The 26089-nt window shown below is 46.6% G+C and overlaps 1 protein-coding gene across 3 annotated transcripts in view; it reads left to right on the forward strand.

Annotated features, from left to right (window-relative positions):
* YPEL2 (yippee like 2) overlaps window positions 1–21241 on the forward strand; it is a 58677-nt gene extending 37436 nt beyond the window's left edge. The window contains exons 3-7 of one of the 3 annotated variants that reach the window (XR_014786166.1): window positions 10742–10785; window positions 12380–12488; window positions 17011–17047; window positions 19511–19617; window positions 20530–21241. Coding sequence is in view for 2 of the 3 variants with exons in the window: in XM_084823021.1 (XP_084679147.1) it covers window positions 10742–10785; window positions 12380–12599 (264 nt within the window). In the remaining variant the exon portion in view is untranslated. Of the gene's footprint in view, window positions 1–10741; window positions 10786–12379; window positions 12690–17010; window positions 17643–19510; window positions 19618–20529 lie in introns of those variants that run through there. The other 2 variants (XM_084823019.1, XM_084823021.1) reach the window with 2 other exon arrangements.
* Window positions 21242–26089: the final 4848 nt, after the last annotated feature.

Consider the following 26089-nt stretch of genomic DNA (forward strand, 5'->3'; position numbering starts at 1 on the left):
AAAAGCCTCACCGAAGAATCCTTCTTGGAAAGGGTCATCAGCTAACCATCCAGAGTCCAAGAAAAGGGGCTGTAAAGCCCAAACGGTGTCACCCTGGCTGCAGATTGAGTTAAGGGCTCCCTGTTTGGGACTACCTACACCTTCCCATCTGCCCGCTTCAGAGGCAAGCAGGAGTGTTGCTAGGTCTGGGCCACTGGCCCCAAATCTATTCACCAGGGCCTTAAGAACATCAGAAGCACCCTGCTGGATCACACCCAGGTTCCATCTAGTCCAGCATTCTGTTCACACGGTGGCCAACCAGCTGCCCACGGGAAACCCACAAGCAGGACACGAGTGCAGCAGCACCCTCCCGCCCATGGTCACCAGCAGCTGGTGTACACAGGTATACAGGCTCTGATCCTGGAGGGAGCACATAGCCATCAGGTAGCCGTTGATAGCCTTCTCCTCCAGGAATTTGTCTAATCCCTTTTAAAGCCATCCAAATCGGTGGCCATCCCTACATCTTGTGGTAGCAAATTCCATAATTTGACTCTGTGCTGTGTGAAGACGACCTTCCTTTTATCTGTCCTGAATCTCCCACCAATCAGCTTCATGGGATGTCCCCGTTGGGTTCTAGTATTATGAGAGAGGGAGGAAAATGTCTCCCTATCCACTTTTTCCACACCGTGCATAATTTTGTACACTTCCGTCATGTCTCCCCTTACTCACTTTTTTCTAAGCTAGACAATCCTAACTGTCATAACCTTCCTTCATAGGGGAGTTGCTCCAACCCCTTGATCATTTGAGTTGCCCTTTTCTGCACTTTTTCCAGCTCTGCAATATCCTTTTTTAGCTGCAGTGACCAGAACTGGACACAGTATTCTAATTGTAATCGCACCATACGTTCGTATAAGGGCAGTATGAACTTGGCAGTTTTATTTTCAGTTCCTTTCCAAATTATTATTATTATTATTAATGTTGTTGTTATTATTAATTAATGTTTGTATTGTAAAATGCAACAAAAGCAAAACAAATTAAAAGTATCAATTTCAATTGACTACAGCCTTCTAGAAAGAGTGTATTATACATAAACTTTAATAAAAGCAGACCAAATAGCCCTATATTGTATCCATTCACGAGTGGTGTTGATATACTGCCCTTTCAAATGGTGATAGCACTGTTAGGTCGTCACTGTGCCTAACATGGAATTTGCCTTTTTCACAGCAGCCACTGTTTTTCACACTGGATCGACATTTTCATCGAGCTTCCCACCACCCGGAGTCTTTTACCTAGAGGGCTGGTACCAAATGGAAGGATTTTTCCTGCTTTTAATTGCCACGCAAGGAACATTTTTCAAGGGGGATTGCATCTGGAGAGAGAAGGTTTAACCCCCGCTCCCCACATGCTGCAGCAGCCCTACTCCCATAATCCCCTCCACATGGCAATTAAGCCACGGAAAAAAATACTTTCATTGCTGCCAATGGAAGCTTTTCCCCCTAAGCTTAATCGCATGGCGGGGGAGTGTTTGAACGCTCATTTCAAGCTCTTTTTTGTTCGTTTTTTCACACCTGTTCATTGCAAATTGTAACTGAAGAGGAACTATTGATTTCGGATGACCTGGGAGGTGGGGTGCAAATTAAATAGGAAGTACTTTATTTGCCTGGGAAGTTAATTGGCTGGCTTTGCCTTCTGCGAAATTTAAAGAAATCCTAGTAATTAATTTGGAATGTGCATATACAGATATAAATTCACATATTTATTTATAATTATTTAGGGATGTTACAGAATTACGACACGGACTCCAGTGAGGCCGGATTCTTTAGAAGCCGGCCCCCCGGAGTCCATGGCGGAATGGGGCAATCTCCCCCCGCCACCCCACAAAATTTCCCCGGGATGGACCCTACCTTTTGTCGGCCATCCAGTCCGTCTGCTGTCCTGGTCTGCGGCCGCCATTTCCCTTCCCTATGTAGCCTATCACGGCAAAGAGCAGGGATGCAGATAGCATCCACTACGCCATTTGCGTCCCTGCCTTTTGCCGTGATAGCTACGTAAATATATACATAGCCTATCACAGTTAACGTGGGGACACAAATGGTGGCCGCTATGGCGGCCACCATTTGTAGCCACAGCCCGGCAGCGGATGGAGGTCCGGTTGCGGGTGGCCCTGGCTGGTGGCTCCGCAGACTTGCCATGGAGTGGAGCTGGCCGGGGAGGATTCCGCGGGGGAGGGACGGATCACCTCCTCCCCCACCGCGGACACCCTAGACTGGAATGGGATGAGTAATCTGTACACCCCTATAATTATTACATTTCTATTCCGCCTTTTCCTCTCTTGCAAGGAACTGGAGACTGCTTACATGGCCCTCCTCCTCTCCATTTTATCCTCAAAACAACCCTGTGAGGTAGGTTAGGCTGAGAGTCAGTGACTGGCCCAAAGTCACCCAGGGAGCTTCATGGCTGAGTGGAGACTAGAACCCGGATCTCCCAAGATCCAGTCCAACACTCTAACCACTGCACTGCACTGCCTCTCCAGTGTAAGAATTTTACATATGTAAACTTTATGCAGATTGTTGTCCTATGGGTCTAGGTCCTGAATCTTTTAAGTGCCTAGCAATGCCTCTGGAGACAAGTAATTATAATCGGCACACTCATTTTTTTCCATCAAATGAGACGCAGCAGAATTATCCTCCCCTTGAGGAGGTGGTAGAGTCCCAGCAGGCTGGCTCGGATGTGGCCACATTGTAGAAATTATTTTGCAGGATATGCAGGCCGAGATTTGAGTGGCATCGCATGGCGTAGTGGTTAAATTTTGAGGTGCAGGTACACAACATGCCAGTCCTCATTAGGGATGTATGGACTGTAAAATCTGTTCTTTCTGCATTTTGCGGATTGTCAGGAGCCTTTCGTTCCATCGTCCGAACACTGACGGGATCGGATTTTTAAAAAGGTTTCAGAGTAGGTGCAGATTCACATTTGCGCAAATTTGTCAAAATGCGCAAATCCCTCAAATTGCCAAAATGTATGTTTCATGCTTTAGCCTGTGGGGGAAATGAGCATTTTAGGCCATTTTTTAAAAAAATTCTACATATTTTTCTATTATTAAATTTGTGCAAAATTCCAGAAAATTAGAAAAACGGTTCACAAGTCTGCCCGACTGGGGAAAAGCTGGTTCACAGAATCCATGGGTCACATTCATAAAAATCTGAACTCATTTTCTCCGCTATCCCTAGTCCCCATAGCTGTGCCCCCAAGGTGAGTCCAAAAATACAGGCAACCCTATGGATCCATACCACCAATCCAGTTCTAGCAGTTTTCTTTTCTCCTTTTGTGAAGTTAATGGGTCTTTGTTGCCCATTCAAAACCAAGCCAGCACCAAGTAATTTGTGTTACAACAAGGATAGCTGAAAACAACATATTGTTGTTGAGAAAACACATTTCTCCTGCAGCTACAGTGAGGATTGTAGCTAAGCTGAGAGGGAACAAGGAAACCTGAGGGGGGTGGCAGATGACATCATAGACCCTGCTAGTCAAAAAGTCCTAGTGCTTCAACCCCACAAGTGCTGGTTCCACTACACCACTGTGTTGTCTCTTGCGAATGGGTTTCACCAGTTGCATAGTTGTGTTGGGGAGCCAAGCCAGGATCTCCCTAGTCAGGTTGCAACACCAACAAAAAAGAATATAAATCACTGCTTTTGGGGAATCTCCACTTCCATTTTTTTCTGTTCGAAAAAGCAAGTGTCTAGCCCTTATGGATGCAAACTTAGGCTTAACTGCCTGGACAAAGCCTGTGCATAAAAGTCAAAAAGAGGCATCAGCAACCATAGCATGTGGGGAAAGAAACAGTTGCTCAGATCATTTTACTTGAAGAATATTTTGGTGAACGAAGACTCTTTCCACATGATGATGTGTTTGACCAACAGGGGGGAAATATTGCTACAGTTTTCAACTCTCAGCTTTGCCTTTGCATACAGGGCAGCTTGGAATTCCTCTTCTGCACTGTTAAAATAACCTCGGAGATCTTGGCTTTCTTGTGTGTGTGTGTTTTTTGAGGGTCTGTCATCCTTATTCTCTGTGATTCTGACCTCACAAGGGGGGCGGGAGCTGTTGTTTATTTAGCCACCATCTTGAAGCAGGGCCGCCATCTTGGAATCAAACCATATGGTGAATCTACATCATCACTTTTCCAAACCTGTGCCCCGCCCCCCCGCAAGGCTCGCTCCGAGTTTGAACGGGCTCTCAGCAAAATGCCCTCTGGCGGGGTCCTTCCTCTGTCAGTGGGTCACCTCCTCCATCAGCAGACCCACAGTAGTAAGTTACTCCCTGACAGTAGTTACTCCCTGACAGTAGTTACTCCCTGACAGTAGTTACTCCCTGACAGTAGTTACTCCCTGACAGTAGTAAGCAGCACTCTGAGGAACCCAGTCAGTGCTGTGTTGTGGAGGTATTGTGGGAAATTTTAAATGGTGGCTGGTGCTACTTGGCAAGAAAAAAATTATTTCCAAGGGAAGCTCCACAGCTTCTGGTGTCAATGCCAGACACTGAGGGGGCCCCAGTACCTGCCTGAACCTACCAGGTTCTGACGCTGGCCCTGGGGACCCCAAAAACATGAAATGAAAAAGCTGTAGCATATTCTTTGCATGCAGCTTCTATGCTGATTCCTGGACTATTGTGGACATCTCAGATGCCCGTGGGGAGGAGTGGGCTTTCCAGTGGTTGGGATGCCCCCCCCCATAATTAGCAAAACCAGAATATATTGTATATATTAGGATTATTGTGTCTTTTAGGATTATATTGTGTGCTTTAGGATTAACCCACAACTTTTTGATTCCATAATAGAAATAACTGGTATGTTTTATTTTTTCTCCTCCCCACACTCAACATAATATGGGCAGCAATTAAGTCCTCTGTAAGCTTTCGATATTTCATGCCATGCCCTCTCCCCCGACTTCTAAAATTTTGTGTGTTGGGGGGGTGGGGTGCCAGAAGAGTCAGTAAAAAATGAGAAACCGCTTGAGCTGGTCCCTCCTAGAGAGAACAAGTGGGACACCCACCAACCCCACTAAAAAACCTTTCTGTACTTGTGCAAACCTTTGGGGCTCCCCAAACATGCTGATACTTCTCTTTTGTTTCCCAGCAGCTTGCTTTTGGCTAAATATCAGTTGACACTTAGCATCTGAGTCTGCTTTTAGAGGGAGTGATCTGGTGAGAGCAGTTTCATCAACCTGCTGCTTTGATAACAGATTTCTTGCCCGTGTTTCCTTTCCGTTTAGGAGTAATGTTTTGGATATAAATCATATATCATTTGTTATATTATTCAGTAGGCTGCCAGGAACATGAATCTTGGCGTTTGGTTGCAAATTCTCAGCAAAACAATTTACTTGCGAATACACTTTTCTGTGGCAGAGATGGATGATTTGTTTGTTTTGCCAATCTTGATGGAGCAAATTACCCTTCTGTCCTTTTCCCTAATCTTTCTGAAGTTGGATTCTTTTGTTTGTTAGTCTGTCTTCTGACGATAGAACACCTTCTGGAAGACTCGTTTATATAAAAAGAATTAGCATTTATAGGGAACTGTCAGGATGCAATGCACCTCGTGTGTATTATCAGTAATCCTTACAGTAAGCATGTCAAAGGAGGGCAGTGTTATTCAGTCCATATTGCAGATGTGTGTTGGGGGCGGGATTTACTTAAGATAAATCTAGTGAGTTCGTGGCTAAACTGAGATTTGTGTGTGTGTGTGTGTGTATTTCCATACCTCACAATGCTAGAACTTGGGGTCCTTCGCTGAAACTGGCAGGAGAAACATCCAGAAACTTATTCACACAACACAATAGTTAATTTAAGTATGTATGTATTTATGTGAAGTGTTGTTATCCTGCTTCTCGGCCGAAAAGCCTGCTGGAGCGGCTTCCCTACAGTCAGTAAAACAAGGCCATCCCCACCCACGGGGCTTGCAGTCTAAAAAGACCCAGCGCCCACAGAGGAAGGCATGGGGAGGGAAGGGGGGGACTGTTGGTGGCGGCTAGTTAAGACCGGTGGTGGGGAAACTGGGGGGGGGGGCAGGAGCCCTGCTGAGTGCCTTGTGGGGGAAGGCCAGTTTAACAACAGCATTTACTTTTTCCACTGAAATGAAAAAGAATCTGCATGACATTCACGAAGCTGCTTTTACACCAGATCAGGCTATACCAGTACAGCCCTCTACCAAGCGTGTGCGACGCATGAGCAAGAGCCCTGAGAGAAGGGTCTGGTGCACTCTTATAGCTCCCTGAGGGAGGGGTCTGTCCATTGCCCGGAGGAGGGGGCTGGCGTGTAACTCTGCCTCCCCCCCGCCCTGTGGACTGGTTGTTAAGGGCAGCTCTAGTGGCTGAAAGACTGGTGCTCCAGGCGTGGAAGGCGAAACACCGACCCAGGGCTGAAGCGTGGCGTGAGGCCACGTCATCTTTGGCCTCCCGTGAATTAATGTTGTTTAGACACCTGATGAAAGAGGATCGAGGCCTCCTCACTGGGCAGCGACGTGTGGAGCGGTTGGATTGACCATGCTCCTTATTTTCTCCTTTTGCTTTCCTTTGAATATTATTTGTCTGGGGGGTTTTCCTGAGTTGGTCCTGAGGTGGGATCACTCAGGAGGTGGGTATTATTAGAGGGTGGGGGGAGGGAGGGTTGGAGCGGAAAGAAGGCCTGGATGCAAAAGAAACGGAGACTCGTGCAACAGTGTCCGGGATTTGAGAGTGTTTAATCAGTACAACTAGCAGACACTGTTGATGTCTTGATATAGTTCTTTTGTGATATGAAACTAAAAACGAATTAAGAATTAAGAAAAAAAACCTCACCCCCCACCCCTGGAGTACTCCCCTATGGCTTCAAACCATATCAACTGCAAAGCTGTCAGTTGGTTAGTGAGTGGACTCAGCTTTGCACAGAGTAGAGTAACCGTTAGTTTGATACACATGAGCCTTCAAGCACACTTATACAGCTGTCTGAAAAGCTATGGGCTGGTTAGGGAAGTTTGCCACCTAGTGCCTGAAGATGATTCTGCAGGCTTGAAATACACAGACACATTTAAATTAATTGAAATTAATTGATGCATTTAAAAAACCAAATAAGCTAGATGCACATACCCCTAGTGCCCCCCTTATTATGCACGACAAATTTCACATGTCTGGGTTCATGGTCTTGCACCTGTGACACAGACAGACATACAATCTCTTGTATTATTATAATTATAATAAGTTCCTTCCTCTTACTGTTAAATCTGCAGTCTTCTTGAAGGGTGAGTGTGTCAGATAATGGAGGAAATTATGTTCTTGGGCACTGACTTATATTTAAATCAATTGCAGCGGTGGTTGTTTTTCTGCTGTTTGGGGAGTGACGAGACCTTGACGGATGATATCGCTGCAGCCTCTGCCTCTTCCTGCCTCTGTAGCTCTGAGAGGCAGGATAGGGGCAGTGACAGAGAGTTTAATAGGCTGTCACAGTTGACACCGCACCGGGAGCTACGTCTGCACCTGGGTTTTGTCTTGGATGTGTGGAGTTCAAGCTACATTTGTGGGTCTCCCTTATCAGGGGTCCCTTCTGGAGAATTTCCGTCACAGCCGACAGGCTTGTCTGAAACAGCCAATTTGGAGGACTCTTCGGGCTCACTCAAGGCACGCTCTCAGTTCACACAGGGGAGACTGCTAGGCCTGTATTTATATAGCGCATGAGTTTAGATTCTTTTTTTTTTTAATGGATTGAAGGTTTTCCCCCTTGATTTATATATTTATATTTAATAGAAAGTCACTTCGAACTCCCCCATGGACTAGTTAGCAGGGTAATAATTTTACTAACGTATAGATAAGGAAGTGAGCACTACAACACAATGTTGCAGTGCGGCAGGGCTCCTGTTCAGTGTTCCAGCCAGCCATGTCTTTTTTGAGAGTATTCCATTCCATTCTGCAGGCAGGCTGAATTTGGCCAGTGGGCTAGTGGGTACAGTTTGTTCAAACAGGCCAACATGGCTACCTGTTTATGACCTACAAATATATTGTGGGGGGAGGGTTGCTGTTTTGAAAGTGATCCCCATATGGAGGGTGGCCTATGGAATGGAAAACAGAGATGACTGCAGAAAGCTCCTCTGCCCTCGGCTCTCATCACGAGCATCCATTCCAGCAGGCTGTACAGCAGGAGATGAAAGGGAGAGCAGGGCCGTTCCACCAGCTTTGCCGAAAGCTCAGTACTGTTGACACTGATTGGCAACGGCAGCTCTCTGGGGTTTCAGACAGGGGGTTTCCCAGCCCTGCCTGGAGATGCCGGGGAACAAATCTGGGACCTTCTGCATGCAAAGCAAGTGCTGCACCTCTAAGCTACAGCCCCTCTCTATTGGGTAGATCCTAAGAGAGAAGTTAACCGCCTGAGGCTAGAGGAGAGGCAAAAGCTCAAAGCGGTACCTTCCAAATGATGACATATCAACACACGTAAATAATGCATTTTGATTTGAAATCATCTCTGAGGGACAAAGATTTTTATGGCTTGATCTAGTAGGGCCGCTTACTGGGGAGGGTCTTTCTTCAGTGGGTGTACGTACGTATTTATAAACTGACGTGCCACTTGTAATTTGGGGGACTGATTTTACTTTTCCACTTTATTTTCACACAAAATACCTTATTTTCTGCCTCTCCCTGCCCCCTTTCTCTACAAGTTTGCAAACAGGGGAGGGGGGTGGGGGTGGAAAAAAATCCCATGGACCAGTTTGGAGCCTCCAAACTGGTGGGCGGTGGTGAGTAAAAGGGACGAGGGAACGGCTGATTAAAAATAGATCTGAATCATTCTTCTGACCTGAGGGGGATCAACCGCTTTGGCTATGACCTTTTGAATCTGCAATCTGCTAAGTGTTTCTATGGTACTTGGGTTCTTCTCTGGGGCTAAACAAATATGTGGGTTTTTTTAGACATCTGAAAACCCTGCTGTGGAGAGAGAGAGAGAGAGAGAATAGCTGCAACTGAATTATTCCTTAGTCTCTCGCTTAGCTTTGTCTCCTGTTTGTAGCACAGAGACTTGGAGGAGGAGGAGCTGGGTTAAGGAGCCATGAAATCACGTGGATTTGGTGTCACTAGGTAGCCACTTAATTCGTAGCCAGCTTTCGCAGGCTGGGGGCCAAACGTTTCCTGTTTTTTACTCTCGAGCGGTCCGGAGAATGAACTGAGCAGTCCCCCAGTTTAAAACATCACCTCGTTCACAGGTGGTCTTAAGCAAGCCATTGTCTCCCAGCCTCAGACCACCCTCTTTGATATGGGAGATGATGTCGACTGCATTTAGTCTCCTTTGGTGAGCCAGACGTTCCCCCCCCCCCCGCCAGGTGACCAGGCAGTCAAGGATTTTTAATATATTTCTTTTAATCTGAAGGTGATTTGTTCTTTTGATGATAAACACTGTATAGTAGAAAGTCTGTATAGGCAGACAGGCTCATCAGAATTTTTTATGGGCCAGTGACTTTGGACACTGCAAGGTTTGGCTCGTAATGCTGGCGTACCGTAGTCTAGATGTTGAAGAAAGTGATTGTTCTGTTAGAGGTATGAGGTGGCTTCCTTCCAGTTAGCAGCGGAGGAAATATTCTTGGCTCTTTTCATGAGAAACTCAAGACCCAATCCATCCTATTTCTCTTGAGCTGGTTTGGGGTGGGAGTTGAAGAAGAATGTTTAGGACAGGAGTTGCTTGTTTTCCATAGTCTAGCTTGTTATGTCCTGTTTTTAACATGCTTCACAAAGAGTGTGTGGGCTTTCAGAACCTTTGCATGACATAGAGCATTTTCTTGCCACTAATGCAAACCAAATGCTTCTTTGGAAAAACATCCAACCCTGGAGGGAGGGATGGTTCTGTGTCCCTCCTTGCAAATCTTGGTTGGGAAGGATTTCACAAACAGGGGACGCTGGGCCTTTAAATGGGGGCGGAGTCCATTTGTTGTAGGCAGGCCATTCTGTAATGGGTCATCTGATTGGCTGGCAAGAGCTCAAAAGGTGCCTGGCAGCTGAGAGCTGTCTGCAGATGATGTTTGACACCAGAACATGCTGGAGGTAGATGGTTCCTGAATTCCTTTTTTGGCAACTGTTCATTTTAAAAAAAGCCCTGGGATCAGAAGGACTGAGATTTGGTTTTGCGAATTAAGTACATGGTCCTCCAGGACCTGGAAATACTGCATGCCCTTTTTATTTTTAGTTTTAGAAGCGCTGCCCAGTGTAAATGAAGCATTCTTTCCTCTCTCAAAACAAGAATTTGAGTTTCTCTCTCTCTCTTTTCCTCCTCCACACCCTGCGCAGATCTCTGTCTCATATATTCCTGTCTTCTCCCGATGCTCTGCTTGGTGCTTTTTCTGACCTACGGACTGCAAGGATGTACGTTGCCTTGAACGCCGTTTCTCTTTCCCTGTAACTGCTCCAGAGGGCGGTGGAGTTGGGCGTTTTGCTGGGGGTCTTTCGTCCCTACAGGGCCATTGTGGGGGTTGGTTTTGCTTTGCAGAGAGCACTCGAAGTTCAGAGGCAGAACCAAGAGAGAGTTTCCGCTTCTTCTGGTTTAAGGGGCAATGTGGAAGGAGCTGGACTAGGGGATGGCTCCCCCCCCCCCACAAAAATAAAAAAAATAAAAAATCCTGGAGCTGCCATGGAGACTATCACTGCCAGCGATTTTATCAGGGAACTGTGCCAATTTTTGTTTGTTGGCAAGGTGGCTTTTTACCGTACCAGCTTTAATTGATTTTTCTATTTTATTTTATTTTTTGCTTGCCTTGCAGTCTTTCCAAGGAAGCCAAGGGCGGGCCTATCTCTTCAACTCCGTGTGAGTGTCTTGCGTTTTTGTTGCTGTTGTTGTTGTTGTAAAACATCACAGAAGCGTTTAAGTTACCGGTGCACAACATTTTTCTGACGCACACACGACTTCCCTCCCTCCTCCCCGTGACATGAAATCCTGTGTCAAAGTTAGCCAGCTTCCGTGACAAGGTGCATTTCCAAGGGGATCTGACAAATTCTCGGAAGAGGATATCAGGTTTCCAAATCAGGGATGCGGAATGTCTGAGGGCCACGTTGAATTACGCAGAAGCTCTCAGGGGCCACATCCCAGTGGTGGGTGGGCCCAAAAGCAAAAGGGGTGAGACCCAAAATACTAGCGCTGAGGCAGCGTACCTGAGAAGAACCAGCGCCTGATTGTGGGCATCTGGTGGACCACCATGAGAAGAAAGATTCGAGACAAGTTGGACCCTTGGTCTGTCCTTGGTCTGCTCTTAGATTTGTATAAATTCTGAATCCTGGATAAATGGATGCATTGTTTATATAGTTCAGCATATTTGAGCTGGGGGGGGGGGGCATGACAGAGACCTGTGCAGGACAGTGAAACTTTGCCCCCCGTCCTATGGAAATCCTGCTTAAATGACCCTTCCAGCTTTTGACACTACAACAGGCCTTGTGGATGCGTTTGCAGCTTAAGCCCATCTTTGCTATCTTATGCGCTAGAGTTTTGCTGGCGCTCTGAGCTGCTCCGGATGCGGCATTCTTTCGGGGAGCTCATTGTGAGTGCAACACACAGCCCTGGGAATACTTGGGAGATCAAAAATTAAGGTGCGGAATTAAATCTGTAAAGTGCTCTTCAAGCTGCCATGCATCTGCTGTGTCCATAATAATGGCGTTTTCTTAAGTATTGCCACATCCATGAAGACGCCTGTTTCCCCCACCCCCCATCAATTCTGTGAGGTGTTGAAATTGTTAGGATACTACCACAAGGCCTAGAAAGCTGAAATCTGGTTCCCACAGAGCTCAGGGCATTTTGATAATTAGAAACTGGTAATTATTAGACACTGTGTTTTTAAAGACGCGTACATACACACATAAGAGAGGTCCGCAGGTTATGTATATTGCTGCAGGAAACACGGGTGCTTCCCACAGCGATTGTAATATGGGGAGCTGCCCCCAAATCCTATATTGGTGTACAACACTCCACTGGTTGCTCAGACAAATCCCATCACCCGCGCTTCAGAGGTGCATGCAGCAGGGGTGTTGAACCTCTTTCAACCTGAGGGGCCACATTCGATTTCTGAGAAGCTCTCAGGGGCCACATTCCAGTGGAAAGTGAGGCTGAAGGCAAGCAGAAATACTAGCATACTTTAGCTTAAATCCCTTCCGGCTAGTAATTAAGCCTTGGGAGAGGCATTTCAGCCATTTAGAATGGAGGAAGGGATGTGCACAAAAGCCAAGAACCCACTAAACGATTGGGGGAAGGGTGTGTGGCCGTCTGGGGACCCCTGTGGGTCTGAGGTTCAGCACACCTGCAATATAGGGATGATTTGTGACAAGCGTAATTCACTGCTCCACAGAAATTGGCATAGGAATGTGGTCTCTGAATAATGTCCCCTTTTCTCTTCCCTCCCCTTTGTTTGTAGAGTTAACGTGGGGTGTGGCCCTGCGGAGGAGCGGGTTTTGCTAACGGGACTACATGCGGTCGCTGACATTTACTGTGAAAACTGCAAAACCACGCTGGGCTGGAAATATGTGAGTATCCATGTTTGTTTGCGGTTGGGGTGTTTTTTTTGGTTAATGTTACTCTATCCCAGGGCAAGCAACCTGGTGCCCTCCAGATGTTTTGGACTACAGCTCCCATAATCCCTGGCCATGCTGGCTGATCCAAACTAGATCCAAAACATCTAGTTGCTGACCCCTCCTCTATCCCCTTTTACGTGGTGGTTCCGTCAGTGGTGGAATTGCGTTTTCCCACCACCCATCATTTCTGGATTGAGTGACCGGAAAATGTGATACCTCAACAACAGCAGTTCTATTCTTAGAAAATATTTCTGGATGCTCCATAACAAATAAGCAACAGCTGCCCGGTTGCTTTGCAGAACAGAATGGCTGAAAAATTACCCTGTACTAGTGGATTTCAACCTTCAGGGAGCTGGTTCACGGACATCTTTATTTTTTACGTCTTTAAAATAGTTTTAGTTCATCCTTCATCTTCACAGACAGCAGAGTGGCGTACAGTAGGCATGAGTGAAAGTAATCCTAACAGCAAGACAATGCCATCAAAACAATAAAACATTTTTTTTATTGGTAAGAAATTCAGGACAGATAACAGGAAGGAAATACTAGAGATGTACAAAGTTATGCCTGGTGTGGAGGAAGTGGACAGGGAGACATTTTTCTCCCTCTCGCATAATACCAGCACCCAATGGGGTCATCATGTGAAGCTGAACGTTGGGAGATTCGGGACAGACAAAAGGAAGGACTTCTTCACACAGCGCAGAGGTAAACTGTGAAACTCACGTCCACAAGATGGAGCGAGGGCCACCAATTTGGATGGTGTTACAAGAGACTGGACAAATGAATGGAGGATAAGGCCATCAAGAGCTACTAGTTGGCTCTTGATGGCCTTATGTAGCATATGGCTACATGCTACCTTCAGCATCAGAAGCAGTGTGCCTATGTACACCAGTTGCTGGGGAACGTGGGAGTGGGGAGGATGCTGTTTCATTCATGTCCTATTTGTGGGCTTCCCGTGGGCAGCCGATGTGAACAGAATGCTGGACTAGATGGACCTTGCTCTGATCCAGCATGGATCATCTTAAGTTCTTACATTACATTCTTACGTTTAACTTTCAAAAGACCATTCACAGGCAGCTGAAAACAAGCAAAGGTTACACGCGCCTTCCTCAGCTTGGTGCCCTCCATATGTGTTGGACTTCAGCTCCCATCAGCCACAGCCAGCATGGCTAGTGGTCAGGAATGCTGGGAGTTGTGGTCCAAAAGCATCTGGTGGACACCAGGTTGGGGAGCAAGTAGGGAGTGGCATCCACTGCTCCTCTTTCTCACCACCGCCGCTGCCTGGGCCAGAGCGAGAGACAGGTAAGCACTCGGGTTGCAGCGGTGAAGAGGAGGAGCAAATCCAGGGGGGTTCTTGTTGGGGGGCCCCTGCTGTGGTGTGGGCCCTTGGCAGGTGCCTGACCGCGCCTACCCTTGACGCCGGCCCCGCCTAAGATGGTACCCGCAATTAAATGTATGCATGACATAAAACCCGTGTGCACGTGCGTGCGTGCGCACGCGTTTCTTTCAGAGAAGTTTTATACATACACAAAATCATGCAGAATTATTTTACCTTACACCACAATCCTGGTCACGTCTCCTCGGGAGTAAGCCCCACTGAATTCCATGGGTATCTGATTGCAGCCTACGCTTTTGCACTCTTGCTAGGGAATAATTCCCGTGACATCAGCAGGGCTCACAGCCTAGCAGACAGGCCTAGGATTGTGCTGCCATCGATTTAATCTATCAGTTTAAAGGAAGGTGTCTTTAATTTGGTGACGGCCCCCCCAGGCATGCATTCTGGCTGCACACATCCTGGCCAGCTGCCAAAGCAGACATGCATTCAAGCACGTGGTCATGCCCAAAGGTGCCCTTTGCTTCAGCAAGGCAGCAGTCTAGGTTGGGTGACTGGCAAGTGGACTGTGGCTGGGAGCAAAATTTAGCCTCTGGAATAAATCCATCAGCTTGATCCTGTCACAGAAAGGGAGCTGGAGAGAGCTCACACCGGCCAGGCACTAAAACCCCAGCCCTTTGAACCATGAGATTATATTTCTAAAACCTGGCTGGGCAGTTTGGAACAAAAACGAACCAATATAAATTTCCTTCTGAAGCTCTGCATTGCACAAGTGTTTAAAAAGGACCCTGGAGCATGGAGATACTACAAACCATTTTTTAGAAAAAGAAGTTTATTTTATTTTACTGACTTCTTACATTTCTATAACACCCAATAGCCGAAGCTTTCTGGGTGGTTCACAGCAATTAAAACGACAAAATATAGCATCAAATACAATACAAGATTTAAAAGTGTAAAACTATAGTATAAAAGTAAAGCCAGAATAAAACCTAGCAGCAATGCAGAGGTTTAAAATACAATGACATATTTAAAACGAAGGCTAAAAAGCCTGGGAAAATGAAAAGGTCTTCACCTGGCAACAGAAAGAGCCCGATGTAGATGCCAGACAAGCCTCTCCGGGTGCCCCAGCAGAAAAGGCTGGTAGCCACCCATTATTTTCATTATTAGTTTCTCTAGCATTTTTCAGTGTCCAAAGTATTGTACTGTACATGGCAGGGGGCAGAACCTCAGGAACAGGGGCCATATCCAGCTCACCTGAGGTCCCAATCGGGGGTTCCCCAGCTGGCCCCGCCCCGCCCCATCCCCCCAACCACCAATCGTTTGGTGGCTTCCCGGCTTTTGTGCAGTTTTTTCCCCATTCTGAAAGGTTGAAATGCCTCTCCTAAAACCTGAGTTACTGGCAGGAAGAGCTTTAAGCTGAAATATGCTGGCATTTTATTTTTTTGTATTCCCCCCTCCTTTTTGTCTTCAGCCCCACCCCTTTTGCCTTTGGCCCCACCCACCATTGGAATGCGGCCCCCAAGAGTTTCATTGCAATAGAAGCAGGTTCTGCACCCCTGGTATGTAGGATAAGGGCACAATCCTTTCAGGATGCCCGTCAGCCTCCGAACTCAGAGGCTGATGAGCATCCTAAGCAGAGCTCTGCATTTCTGCTAAATGGGCTTTATCGCCAGTCTAGCTGGGGCTCTGAAGAGTGGGAGGGGGAGAAGATGGGGAGGTCGGAGGATTCTTTGTAAGCTGGCCTCCCCTCCCTGCCCACAGAACTGCCCCGTTGCACCCTTGGAGAGGCAGCCAGCATGGTTCTCTCCACACTGGCTGCAAAGGGGAGTGGGCGGGGAGCTCAGTAACCCGAGCTCAGTATATCATATAGGGATGGCGGAGAAATCCACCACGGACTCCAATGAGGCCGGATTCTAAATCCCCCGGAGTCCATGGTGGAACGGACTGCTCCCCCCTGCCACCACACGAACTAAAGTCGGGACAGACCCTACCTGCTGCCGGCCAGTCCGGGTCCGTCCGCTGCCATCCGTCCATTGCCCCAGACTGTGGACGCAAATGGCGTCTGGTGTAGCCGACGCCATTTGTGTCCCTGCTCTTTTCGGTGATAGGCTACATAAATATTTACGTAGCCTATCATGAAAAGAGCAGGGACACAAATGGCATCCGCAGCCTGGCAGCGGACGGAAGTCCGGCTGCGGATGGGCCTGTCCAGTGGTTCCGTGGACTCGCTGCGGAGCGGAATTGGCTGGGGAGGATTCCAGGGGGAGGGACGGATCGCCTCCCCCCCCCAGTGGACCACGGAGCAGACTGGTAAGTGGGGTTCGTACACCCCTAATATCATATAACCCCCAAACCTAGGGAGTATAAGTTTGCTCTGTAAGGCAACGTCCTATGTTCATAGGGGAGAGGCCATAGTTCAGTGGCAAAGTACATGCTTTGCGTGGAGAAGGTCTCAGGACTGTACCCAGCATCTCTGGGGAAGACCTGTCAGAAATCCTGGAAGACTGCTGTCAGTCAGTGTAGACAGTACTGGGCTAAGTGGGACCTTTGCCTTTCTCAGTGTGAAACAGCTTCATGTGTTTCTAACCCTGTTCAACCCCATGCCCTCCCCCCAATCTCTGTTGGCCACATTCCAGGAAGAGTCCAGAATTTCCTGAAAACGTTTAAAGCTTCTGGTGGCTTCTGGTACCTGTTTGGTTTTGCCATGGTACGTGATAACCATAACCGGTAACTTGACTCACCTGGGTCCAGTTAGCAGGGCCGACTAACTGGAGGGAGAACGGCATGCCGGAGAGTCCTCGCTATTATCTCACAGATCAGAGATAACAGGCGATCTGCAGGCCTCGTGGGAAACCTCCATGGGCCAGATTAGCTTTGTGGGCTGCAGGTTTCGCATCCCTGTTTTAGCCATTGGGTAAAAGCTTTAACTTTCAGTGGAGTGTCAGTGTGCTACTTTTGACATGAATGCTGTCGTGTTGACTTCGGTTATCGTAACTGCTTTGTATTTTATTCTCGTGCTTGTTTTAATCTGTTGCAATGAGAACCGCCTCGGAGATCGCTTGATTGAAAGCCTGGGTGTAAACCTTTACAATAAAGACTCTCCCTACTCCCTCTTTTTTTCCTGCCCTCTCTTTTGTTTCAAAGGAACACGCGTTTGAAAGCAGTCAAAAGTATAAAGAAGGTAAATACATCATTGAATTAGCACACATGATCAAGGATAACGGTTGGGATTGAACCGCAAGGAGAAGCATGCCTGCAAACCGCGCAAGAGAGAGAATGCCATCCAATCGAACATTTATCTCCGAGAATGAGCGAGTGACTGAAAACTGCTTGGTTCCATGCATTTGGGAGCTTTGTCGTCGTCTCGAGATGCTTCCTCACACACCCTTTTACCATCCTTACCAGTGACCGGCCCCGATACCTTCCGTCTCCTTTGCTTTTGTAATCCGTTCATGAGTCAACTTCTGGTACCCTTCCTTTCCTCTCACTCTTTCTCTCTCTCTCTCTCTCTCCCCCCCCCCCCTCTCTGTGCACTGGTTAAAACAAAACAAAAGAAGGAATGGACCCAGTGGTGAAACAATTTCACAACTGACGTCTCAGTACAAACTGAAGGTTGGCTTTTGGGATGGGCGGGGGCATTTTTAACCAAGGGGTTCTGGCATGTGGGAAGGAAGACCTGCGTTTTCAGAGATGGGGAGGGTGGGTGGAAAATACAAACAGGATCCCTCCTTGCCCTTTAAAACCTGATAAACCATGGCTTGAAACTCGTGGACTGTAAAATATATACCTCATGGCTGTCTTTTTTCTCTGCATCTCAAGACTGTAGCCCCAAACGCCTCGCTAGCTATTTCCCCAGCCAGACTGGTATCTGCACCTTGCTTGTTTATTTCTTAAGCTTCTCTGAATTTTGTCTTTGTACTAACTTATTGAGAGGGAAGGTTTTGAACCTTAGAGTTCTTTGAGCTCTGCTCTTTCCTACCCCAGTCTCCTGTTTCCCAGTGAACGGGTTTACCCAAAATGTTTCAACAGCAATCTTGGGCTCTAATACTCTGACCTCCAGGTAGCCACTCTACAGGGGTGCAAAGCCATGCTGAGAGAGGGTTGGAGTTGAAACACAGAAAGGGAAACAAAGAAGCACGAACCATAATGAAAACAAACGGGGGAAATACTTTCGGGGGTGCACATGAACGCAAAAGGAAGGAGCAATCGCAGTTTATAGCCTTGCGGCTAAGAACTCTAACCATCCCACTCTCATGCGTGAAGAGGGCCTAGATTGGGGTGCACATTTTAAATTTGATTGTCCGTGCTGTTTTTGTTTTTTAAGTCTCACTTCAGAGTGCAATAGGGGAGTCTCCAGTGGTGGTGACATTTTGGGAAGAAAATATCTCGACGCATCAATGAGTGTTGTGCTCTGGTTGGCAACTAGAGAGAGAAGACTGCAAGGCTGGCAACGTAGTGTGTGTGTGTGTGTGTGTGTCCCGTGACTCACGTGCTGAGAAAGCAGGGAAAGGACTCTTAACCCCTTCCTCCCCACTGTGAACAACAAGGCATCTCCCCTTTTGAACCTCAGCTGTTCTCTCCCGTTTCCTGAGTTTCGGCTCACACCCGGGAGTCAGCGGCTGGGGTACACAAAGGGAGAAGTGCACCAGAGCCTCTTGTATGCTCACAATGATGTGTGTGTGCGTGTGAAAGAGCCCTTTCCTGGAGACTCTACTTGCACAGGAGAAATAGTGACTGAGTTGTATTGATAAAGGGGCCCCTGGGATTTGGGGCTGTACTGGGAGCCAGATTTGCATCCCTTGGCTGCTGGTTGCTTAGTCCTTTTCTGAAGGGTCTTAATCCCACATACCCTTGTAATGCTTTTGGGATAAAAAGCAGTAACAACTGTAATGGCCAGCCATAGTAGGGGAGCGCAACCTCCGGCTCGCGGAGGTTGTCCATCTGGCCTTAGGAGGCCCTTGGAACAAGAGGAGAAAGAGGGGAGATCCTTCTGCATTTAAATGAAGCATTATGTCATGAGAATGTGGATAATAATCATGCATGCTAGTGAATACTTGAGCTGATAGACCTTACCCTGTGTGGTTCCCTCTCCCCTACCCCTCACTGTTCTCTAGCTAGCCTGTTACTCCTAGAAAGACCCAAGAACTCAGTACAAGAGTCCACAAATTTTGGCGGGCCAGAATTTGGGGTTGCCACCCACGTCACCCTTCCCAGTTAGGGATCTCATCTTTGATACCTTGCCAAGCTTCAGAGGTCTGTTACACTTCACAGGGGGCAAGGATTACTTGCTGGTATTTTTGGTGGATGAAACAGTTACCCATTGGGTGGCTATCTTTGGATGTCTCCCATTGGCTCCCAGATCTCCACATGGTCAAATGAGGGGATGGAAAAACCCAGGGAGCTACATGGGGGATAGTTTGATAGCCATAGAGGGCTTTCAGGGTAGTGGGGCATTTGTGTTTCATTGCGTCACTGATCAGTGACGCCGTGAATCTGCATTCTGCAGCAAAGCAGCCAGTATCTGACATGTAACATAAGGCTGTTTTTAATTGAATTAATTTGCATCCATCTCAGTGAATTCTTTTCCGTCTCCGCCCCCCCTTTCCTTTTCCCTCCTGCTTGTTTGTGGAAATCTTTCATGTAGGTTAAGCCGCTGTGCAAATCTGTTTCAATCTGCTGGTGAGAAATATATATATCCTGCGTTGGTCAAGACAGAAGGCAGGGTATGGGTGCTGAGCTCCCTACGGAAAGGTTTGTTTGTTCCGATGTTTTTTTATGGTCTCATGTTGGCCTTTCTCTTCCTTTGGAAAAGATAGTACTCAGGTTCTCAGCAAAAGAGGGGGCCTGGAAAATTCCAGTTAAGTGGAGGGTGATAAACAAAGAGAGAACACAGCAAATCTATGTATTTCCTCCGCTTGGTCACTAATGTCTAGTGAGCTTGCTTATTGGTTGGCTGTAATGGTGCAAGGTGACTGCCTCTGTGATTGTTAGTACTAAATGTTTTACAGTCTTGTTTTGATCCCACAAAAACAGCCCCAATGAGGTTGGCTACTGTAGTTCCCATTTTCCAGAGGGGAAACTTGAGTCTGGGCCAGCAACACGTCCGTAATTGAAGGGATGGTTCAGGCATCCCGTTATTAGCATGAACAGCAGCTGCAAGGATAGTGCTCAAATTGCTTGCTGTGGTCGACTTTGTATGGTCCGGGGGTTAATTTCAGGATACAGATCTGTCCGTGGGTGAGATCCATGAACTGTTACTTGCACGTTGATGTTGTTAGTGGGTGAGCAGAAACCCTGGGACCCTTTGGCATCTGCTGCACTATTCCTACTGTGAGAGCGATACGGACCTGAAAGCTTGGAGCTGAAAAGGATTTGAAGTCAAGTCCCCCAAATTCAGATCTGTTCCATCCACTGCCACCTCTGCCTGTGTACATAACAGGGTATCCCATCAGCAGCAACACATGGTTGCAACCCCGTTGTAAGCTGGTGATGATACTATTTAATTGTGTGGCTTTAAAACCTTCCTCTGGGCAGTTACTTCCGAGGTAACTTCTGCCTGCCTGCTCTGTTAAAATTCACCTTCCTCTGTGTATTGAAACCTCAAGTGCTTCTTACAAGATGCTAGATCTTGCTGCTAACTCACCCATGACTTGCTCTTCTTAGGATACATGCTCATAACAGTCTTGGCGTTTGGCGAAGGCACAAGAGTGAATGCCCTAACGTGAATTGAGATGCAGTCGTCAAAAGGTTCAGTCGCATCAAATGGAGCAGCTCCACTCCCTTTGGGATCGCAGCATGTAAAATCAGGGGTGGGCAGCCCTTCAGATGTTTTGGCCTACAGTTCCCAGCAGCCCTAACCAGCATAGCCAATGGTGAGGGATGATGGGAGTTGTAGATCAAAACCTCTGGAGGGAGTTGCTGAGCCCAGGAATAAAAACCTCTCTATTTAGTGTGTATAATAACAAAACAAACCACATTTTACATCAATGGCTTTGCAAATACACTCTCTCTTAACAGCGTGACCAAAGAATTTAGTGGATTTTTGTCCCAAGTCAGCTGCAAGGTGTCATCTTGTCCTGACGAGTGCTGGGCGAAGGTGGTGAACCTTTGTCTCTAGGATGGAGGTCCGTTGCATGGGGGCTTCTAGCGTGCAATAGATGGATTAAAAGAGAGCATTCCATAAGTGGAAACTCCATCCCCATCTCCCAGTTGTCTACTCTTGGGTAATGGAAAGCTGGGATGCTCCCTAATTATAGCCCTCTGCCTCCCAAAGGGTTATCCCCCTCCCCATTTTGCTCTGCTGGGGCATTTGTTGAGTCCCTGATCCATCTAGAAAGTAAGATTCTGATGATAATATATACATCCTATACAAAGCAGTATCTTGTGAAATGTAATTTTTTATGTAAATAGTATTTAATTTAAAAATAATATATTTGGTGCTTTCTTTATTTCCCTTCAGAGCCCTCTGAGAACACTTTTTTTGCATTGCAATTTTGAATTATTATACTCTTCCGTATCTGTTGCAAACTGATATTTAAAGGGAAATAATACGTTTCTTGGGCATGTGGCATGGAGACATTGACATCAAGATACATCTGGCAGAAAATTGTACTTCTCTATCTCTTGAAACACTCATCAAGTTTCTAGCCCTCAGTTCCAGAGAGAAGGTTAGAACATATGCCAGTATAGTATAGCAGACAGGGTGTTGGACTTGAATGCCAGATTGTTAAGAAATAAACATAAAATGCTATCTATAGCTTTTCAACCCCTTACTTATGACTAGGCTGAACTAAAGCAGGGAGTTGACCATAAATAATTGAGGGTGGGGGGAAAATGCAGCAAGTTTCATGGTTAATGAGAATTCCCATTGGAATCTGTGGAGCCAAGGTTTCATTTTTAAGTGTATTAACTTCAGGGACATGGGCTCATTCACATTATTGACTGTAGAGGCAGATGCTGAAACATCTGGAAAGCAAGGCAGTCCTTGTTTTGGGACTTCTTTTTCAGTATACATAGGTTGCCCCTAGTTCAGTGATCTCCACTAAAGGTTTAGTCTCTGCTGCTAACTTGCATGATATTATTGCAAACCTTGTGCCTTTGTCGTCTTTAAAGCCCCTATCTCTTGGAGCGCTCATCAAGTTTCTAGCCCTCATAGTTCCAGAGAGAAGGTTGGCAGGTATGCCAGAATAGTATAGCAGACAGGATGTTGGACTTGAATCAGGGAGACATGGGTTCAAATCCCACACTCAGCGATGTTACTTGCTGGGTGCCCTTGGGCAATTCACTGACTTTCAGCCAAACCTACCTCGCAGGTTTATTGTGAGGGGGAAATGGGAATAAACCCTGAGCTCTTTGGAGAATGGCCAGATAACAAAATGTGATCCAAGTAATGTGCTCAAGGATATAGGCAGGAAAAAAAAATGCTCAAGGCACAACTAACATTCCCCCTACAAACAATGAAAAGATGGAGGATGTAAACCTAGACTCATTGACATCCATGGAAGTGTGACTTCAGATAGGATGCTAGTTGTACTCTAAACTTTTTAAAAAATGGTTTGTCATGGTTTGAGCCAGTGAACAGGTGCCAGGTTATCCTCAGTAGCAGGGCAGTTGGTTGCCCCTAAGGGTAGGAAGGAAGACGCCATCATCTTTCCACCTTCTGGGATTGTGGGCCGACAGTGGCAGCCCTTTTTCCTGTGAGGTGGGCTTTTTAAAGCTCCCTCAGGCCTGGAACTCTGGCCCAGTCCTGCCTCAGTTTCCATCCTTCTTTGGTAGGGGGCTTTTTTGCACTTGTGTCAGGGAGCCCAATTGCACTGTCGATAACTCCAGCCTAGGAAAAGCTGCTTTCCTGCACCAAGCGTAGTGACAGTACTAATATGAGTCACAAAGGCTCAGTTCATCTGTGTGTGTTTGTGCGTAAAGCAGGGGTGGGCAATTTGTGGCTCTCCAGATATTTTGGATACCATTAGCCCTAGCCAGCATAGTCAGTGGTAAGCGATCATGGGAGTTGTAGGCCAAAACAACAGAAGGGCCATACACTGCCAACCCTAGTGTAGAGAGCGTGAGTGTGTGTGTGTGTGTGTGTGTGTGAAAGGTGCACACGGTGAGTAGTAGGATTGTGCTCATCGGCCTGCCCTGCCTACAGGCTCCCCAGACACTCCCACATTAGTAGGCCAGATATACCAATAATAACCCCAATACTTGTAGGCCCAGACCATGTGCTCATTATTCACATTTCATGCAGGTTAATGACGGGACTGTTCAGGCCCTTGTGGGCTGGATTTTTACAGCGTAGGCCTTACATCAATTTTACATCCAATGCATTTGGCCCCCACCTGGTGGACCAGCCGCCCCCAGTGAAATTCAGCTCCATCCACTGCGCAGCTTGTACCCATAGGGCCAGCCCTGCCCCAAAGAGAAGCCCATCTCTTTGGGTGGGTGTGTTGGGGTTCACGGGACCCTTTCCTTATTTAATTCCTCCTGACATTTCCCTCGTGACCTCCAGCACACCGTGCACGAATTATTTCATTTATAGGTTAGCAAAACTGTTGATTATTTATTTTATTACTTCTTCTTCTTTTTTTTTACCACAGCGGGAGTGGCAGGGCGGGGCACAGGTGGGACAGAGGTGCCATTAAGGTTTTCTGCCTCAAGCACCACCAAATGTGTTGAAGCCACACCTGTCTTCATGGATAAAGGCTTCCCCTGAACCAGGCCAAAGAATCGATTTAGCTCTTTGCCATGGATTGCTTTAATGCTCGTGGGCTTCCTCCACCCGCATGAGCGACGCAAGCCAGTAAGTAGCTAATGGCTGTCGTATCACCACGACTTCTGTAATAGTGGTCTTGTACCTGGTGGCCATCTACAGCACCTAGGCCTAATATTCGGGAGTGGTCTTTTAGAATGGGATTTCGACTCGCAGGCGATGCAGCTAGACGAGAAACATAACAGCACAGGTTATCCCTGTATATCTTACCGGCACAATACGCTCTCCACACTGATTTAGCCATGCGCATCTGTACCGCAAGTGGGTCTGAATTGCGAAACCTGAATTTCAAATTGCAAAGCCTTTCCCCCCTTGTTCTGGTAAAGCGTTTACATTTCTGGCAATTATGACCTCTGTTGTTGTTTTTCCCCCCACCAATTTTTTCTTTTCTCACTCTTTTTTCTTTTCTTTTCCACACTTCCAGTTTTTCTATACATCTCCAAGTGGACCAACAGCACAAACTTTTAGCTTGTGTTTGCTGAACTTTTTGCCATGCTGGTAGATATGGCACTTTCTTCCTCCCCCCTCCCTCTTCGCACTATCTTGTGCACATGCATTTTAAATGACAAAAGAAATAGGCGACATTTTCAAAATGAAATCCATTGTTTCTTGTGATCACATAGAAGATTTTTTTTTCTCTGTGTGTGTGTGTGTGTTTTCTTTTCTGAGATAATTATGTAATAAATATACATTTCATAGCTTCATTTCATTGATGAGGAAGAATCCAATTTCTGCCCCCACCCTCTTATTCAATCTTGGCGGAAGAAATGTACTAATGGGTAACCGAAGAAAATGGCTTTCTTGGCTGAAAGAAGCCTGGGAAATTGAATGTTTTGGAATAATTATGTGTTGACTTTCAGGAATCCACCTCTAAATATATATTTTTTAAAGTAGAGAGTTGGAAACTTGAAGAAGGAGAAAACAAGTGGCTTTTAACCTTAAATTTTAAAAAACCCTGCACGCTTAAATGCAAACAGGATAGCATTATGGGTAAGGTACAGTGGGCGCTGTAACGCTTTCCCTAAATGAAGAGACTATATTTCCGATACCAGCTGTCATGTTGACGCCCTTGTGTTTACAAAACGGTGTATACTTGTTTCTTGGTTTTATTTTATTTGTATTTTATTTGGGGTTGTTGTTTTTGGCGTATTCTTCAGGTCGTTTTGCTTCAGTAATAAGTGTTAATTAATTGTTTGGGATTTTATTTCTGAATTTGTCTTCACCTTGTCACGTGTTTGCACACTGTACATAGTACTTCAGTATTAGAAAGAAGGAAGCATTGTTTGTTCTATTTACAATATGTGTTGGTGCTCATTTGAAAGAGAAATAAAAGTTTTCAAATATATTAAAAAGCCATGAGTCTGTGGTGGTGTTTTTCTTTTTTCACCCCAGCCTTTGTTCCAATAAACATAGTTTCTGCTTTGCCCCCGCTAATGTAATAAATAAAATAAAATGTACTTACACACACACCGAAAAGTAATAACATAGACTCTTGGAAGGCATCTTATTGTGACTGCAACAGCAACTTCATCTATAATCGTGATCGTCTGCTAAAGTTGATCATTGTGCTAGAGGCACAAGAACCAGGCAAGCCAGTACTTTTGATGGTCAGTTGGCAACCCTACACGCTCCTGTTTTAAGGTTTGAAGCAGCCAACAGCCACACTACACCCCAAAGGCCGGATAGCTTGACTTCCCCCTTTTCTTTTTTTAATTGACAGTCAAGGGAGTCTTTTATCAGACGATCTTTTTGTTTAACTCATCTGCTCCAGCTTTGTGTTTCCATGACAGCGGGATGGAGAATACCTCCCTGGGTGCTCTAGCCACCGCGCTGTTTCCATGGTGATGGACGATTGCCTGGTACCGGGTTTCACCCAATCTATTCTCTCTGCTATGTTGTCAAAGGGAGAAGATGGAGAAAGAGAGCCAAAACGCCCCATCGTTGATGGGGATGGATAAAAAGCAAGAGGATCTTAACAGTTCCGTTTTTGTTGTGGCTTGACTACATGCTGGCCACTGTCGCATATTCATACTGAACCACGGTGGCTTGTGGCACAGTGGGATGCCCGTGTGTGCCCGTTCCGTAACCCACCCACCCTCCGTACATTGTTGTGTCGTCCGAACTAGGCGTGGGGGGGTTGTTGGCGTAGTTAACATGGGCTGTTTTAGGGTAGCGGGCAGTTTGTTAACCACACCAACAACCCACCTTTGCCAGGGTTGGACGACATGACAACCTACAAGGGGGATGGTTAGGTTATGGGGCAGGCATCTGTGGGCGCCTGGCACGTACTGCAAGCCACAGTGGCTTATTTAAGCCACCATGGCTCTGTGGGCAGGTTCGCATGATCACGGAGAGAAAATAAGCCACAGTAGCTTATTTTCCCTCCCCGCATGTGCTGCTCATGAGCCACCTAATTAGCATAATTACCCTCCATAGGTGCAAGTTGTGGGACTCAGC

This window comes from Heloderma suspectum, chromosome 16, assembly GCF_057233095.1.
Source record: "Heloderma suspectum isolate Gila_16-S chromosome 16, 16-S_ref, whole genome shotgun sequence".
Taxonomy (NCBI): domain Eukaryota; kingdom Metazoa; phylum Chordata; class Lepidosauria; order Squamata; family Helodermatidae; genus Heloderma; species Heloderma suspectum.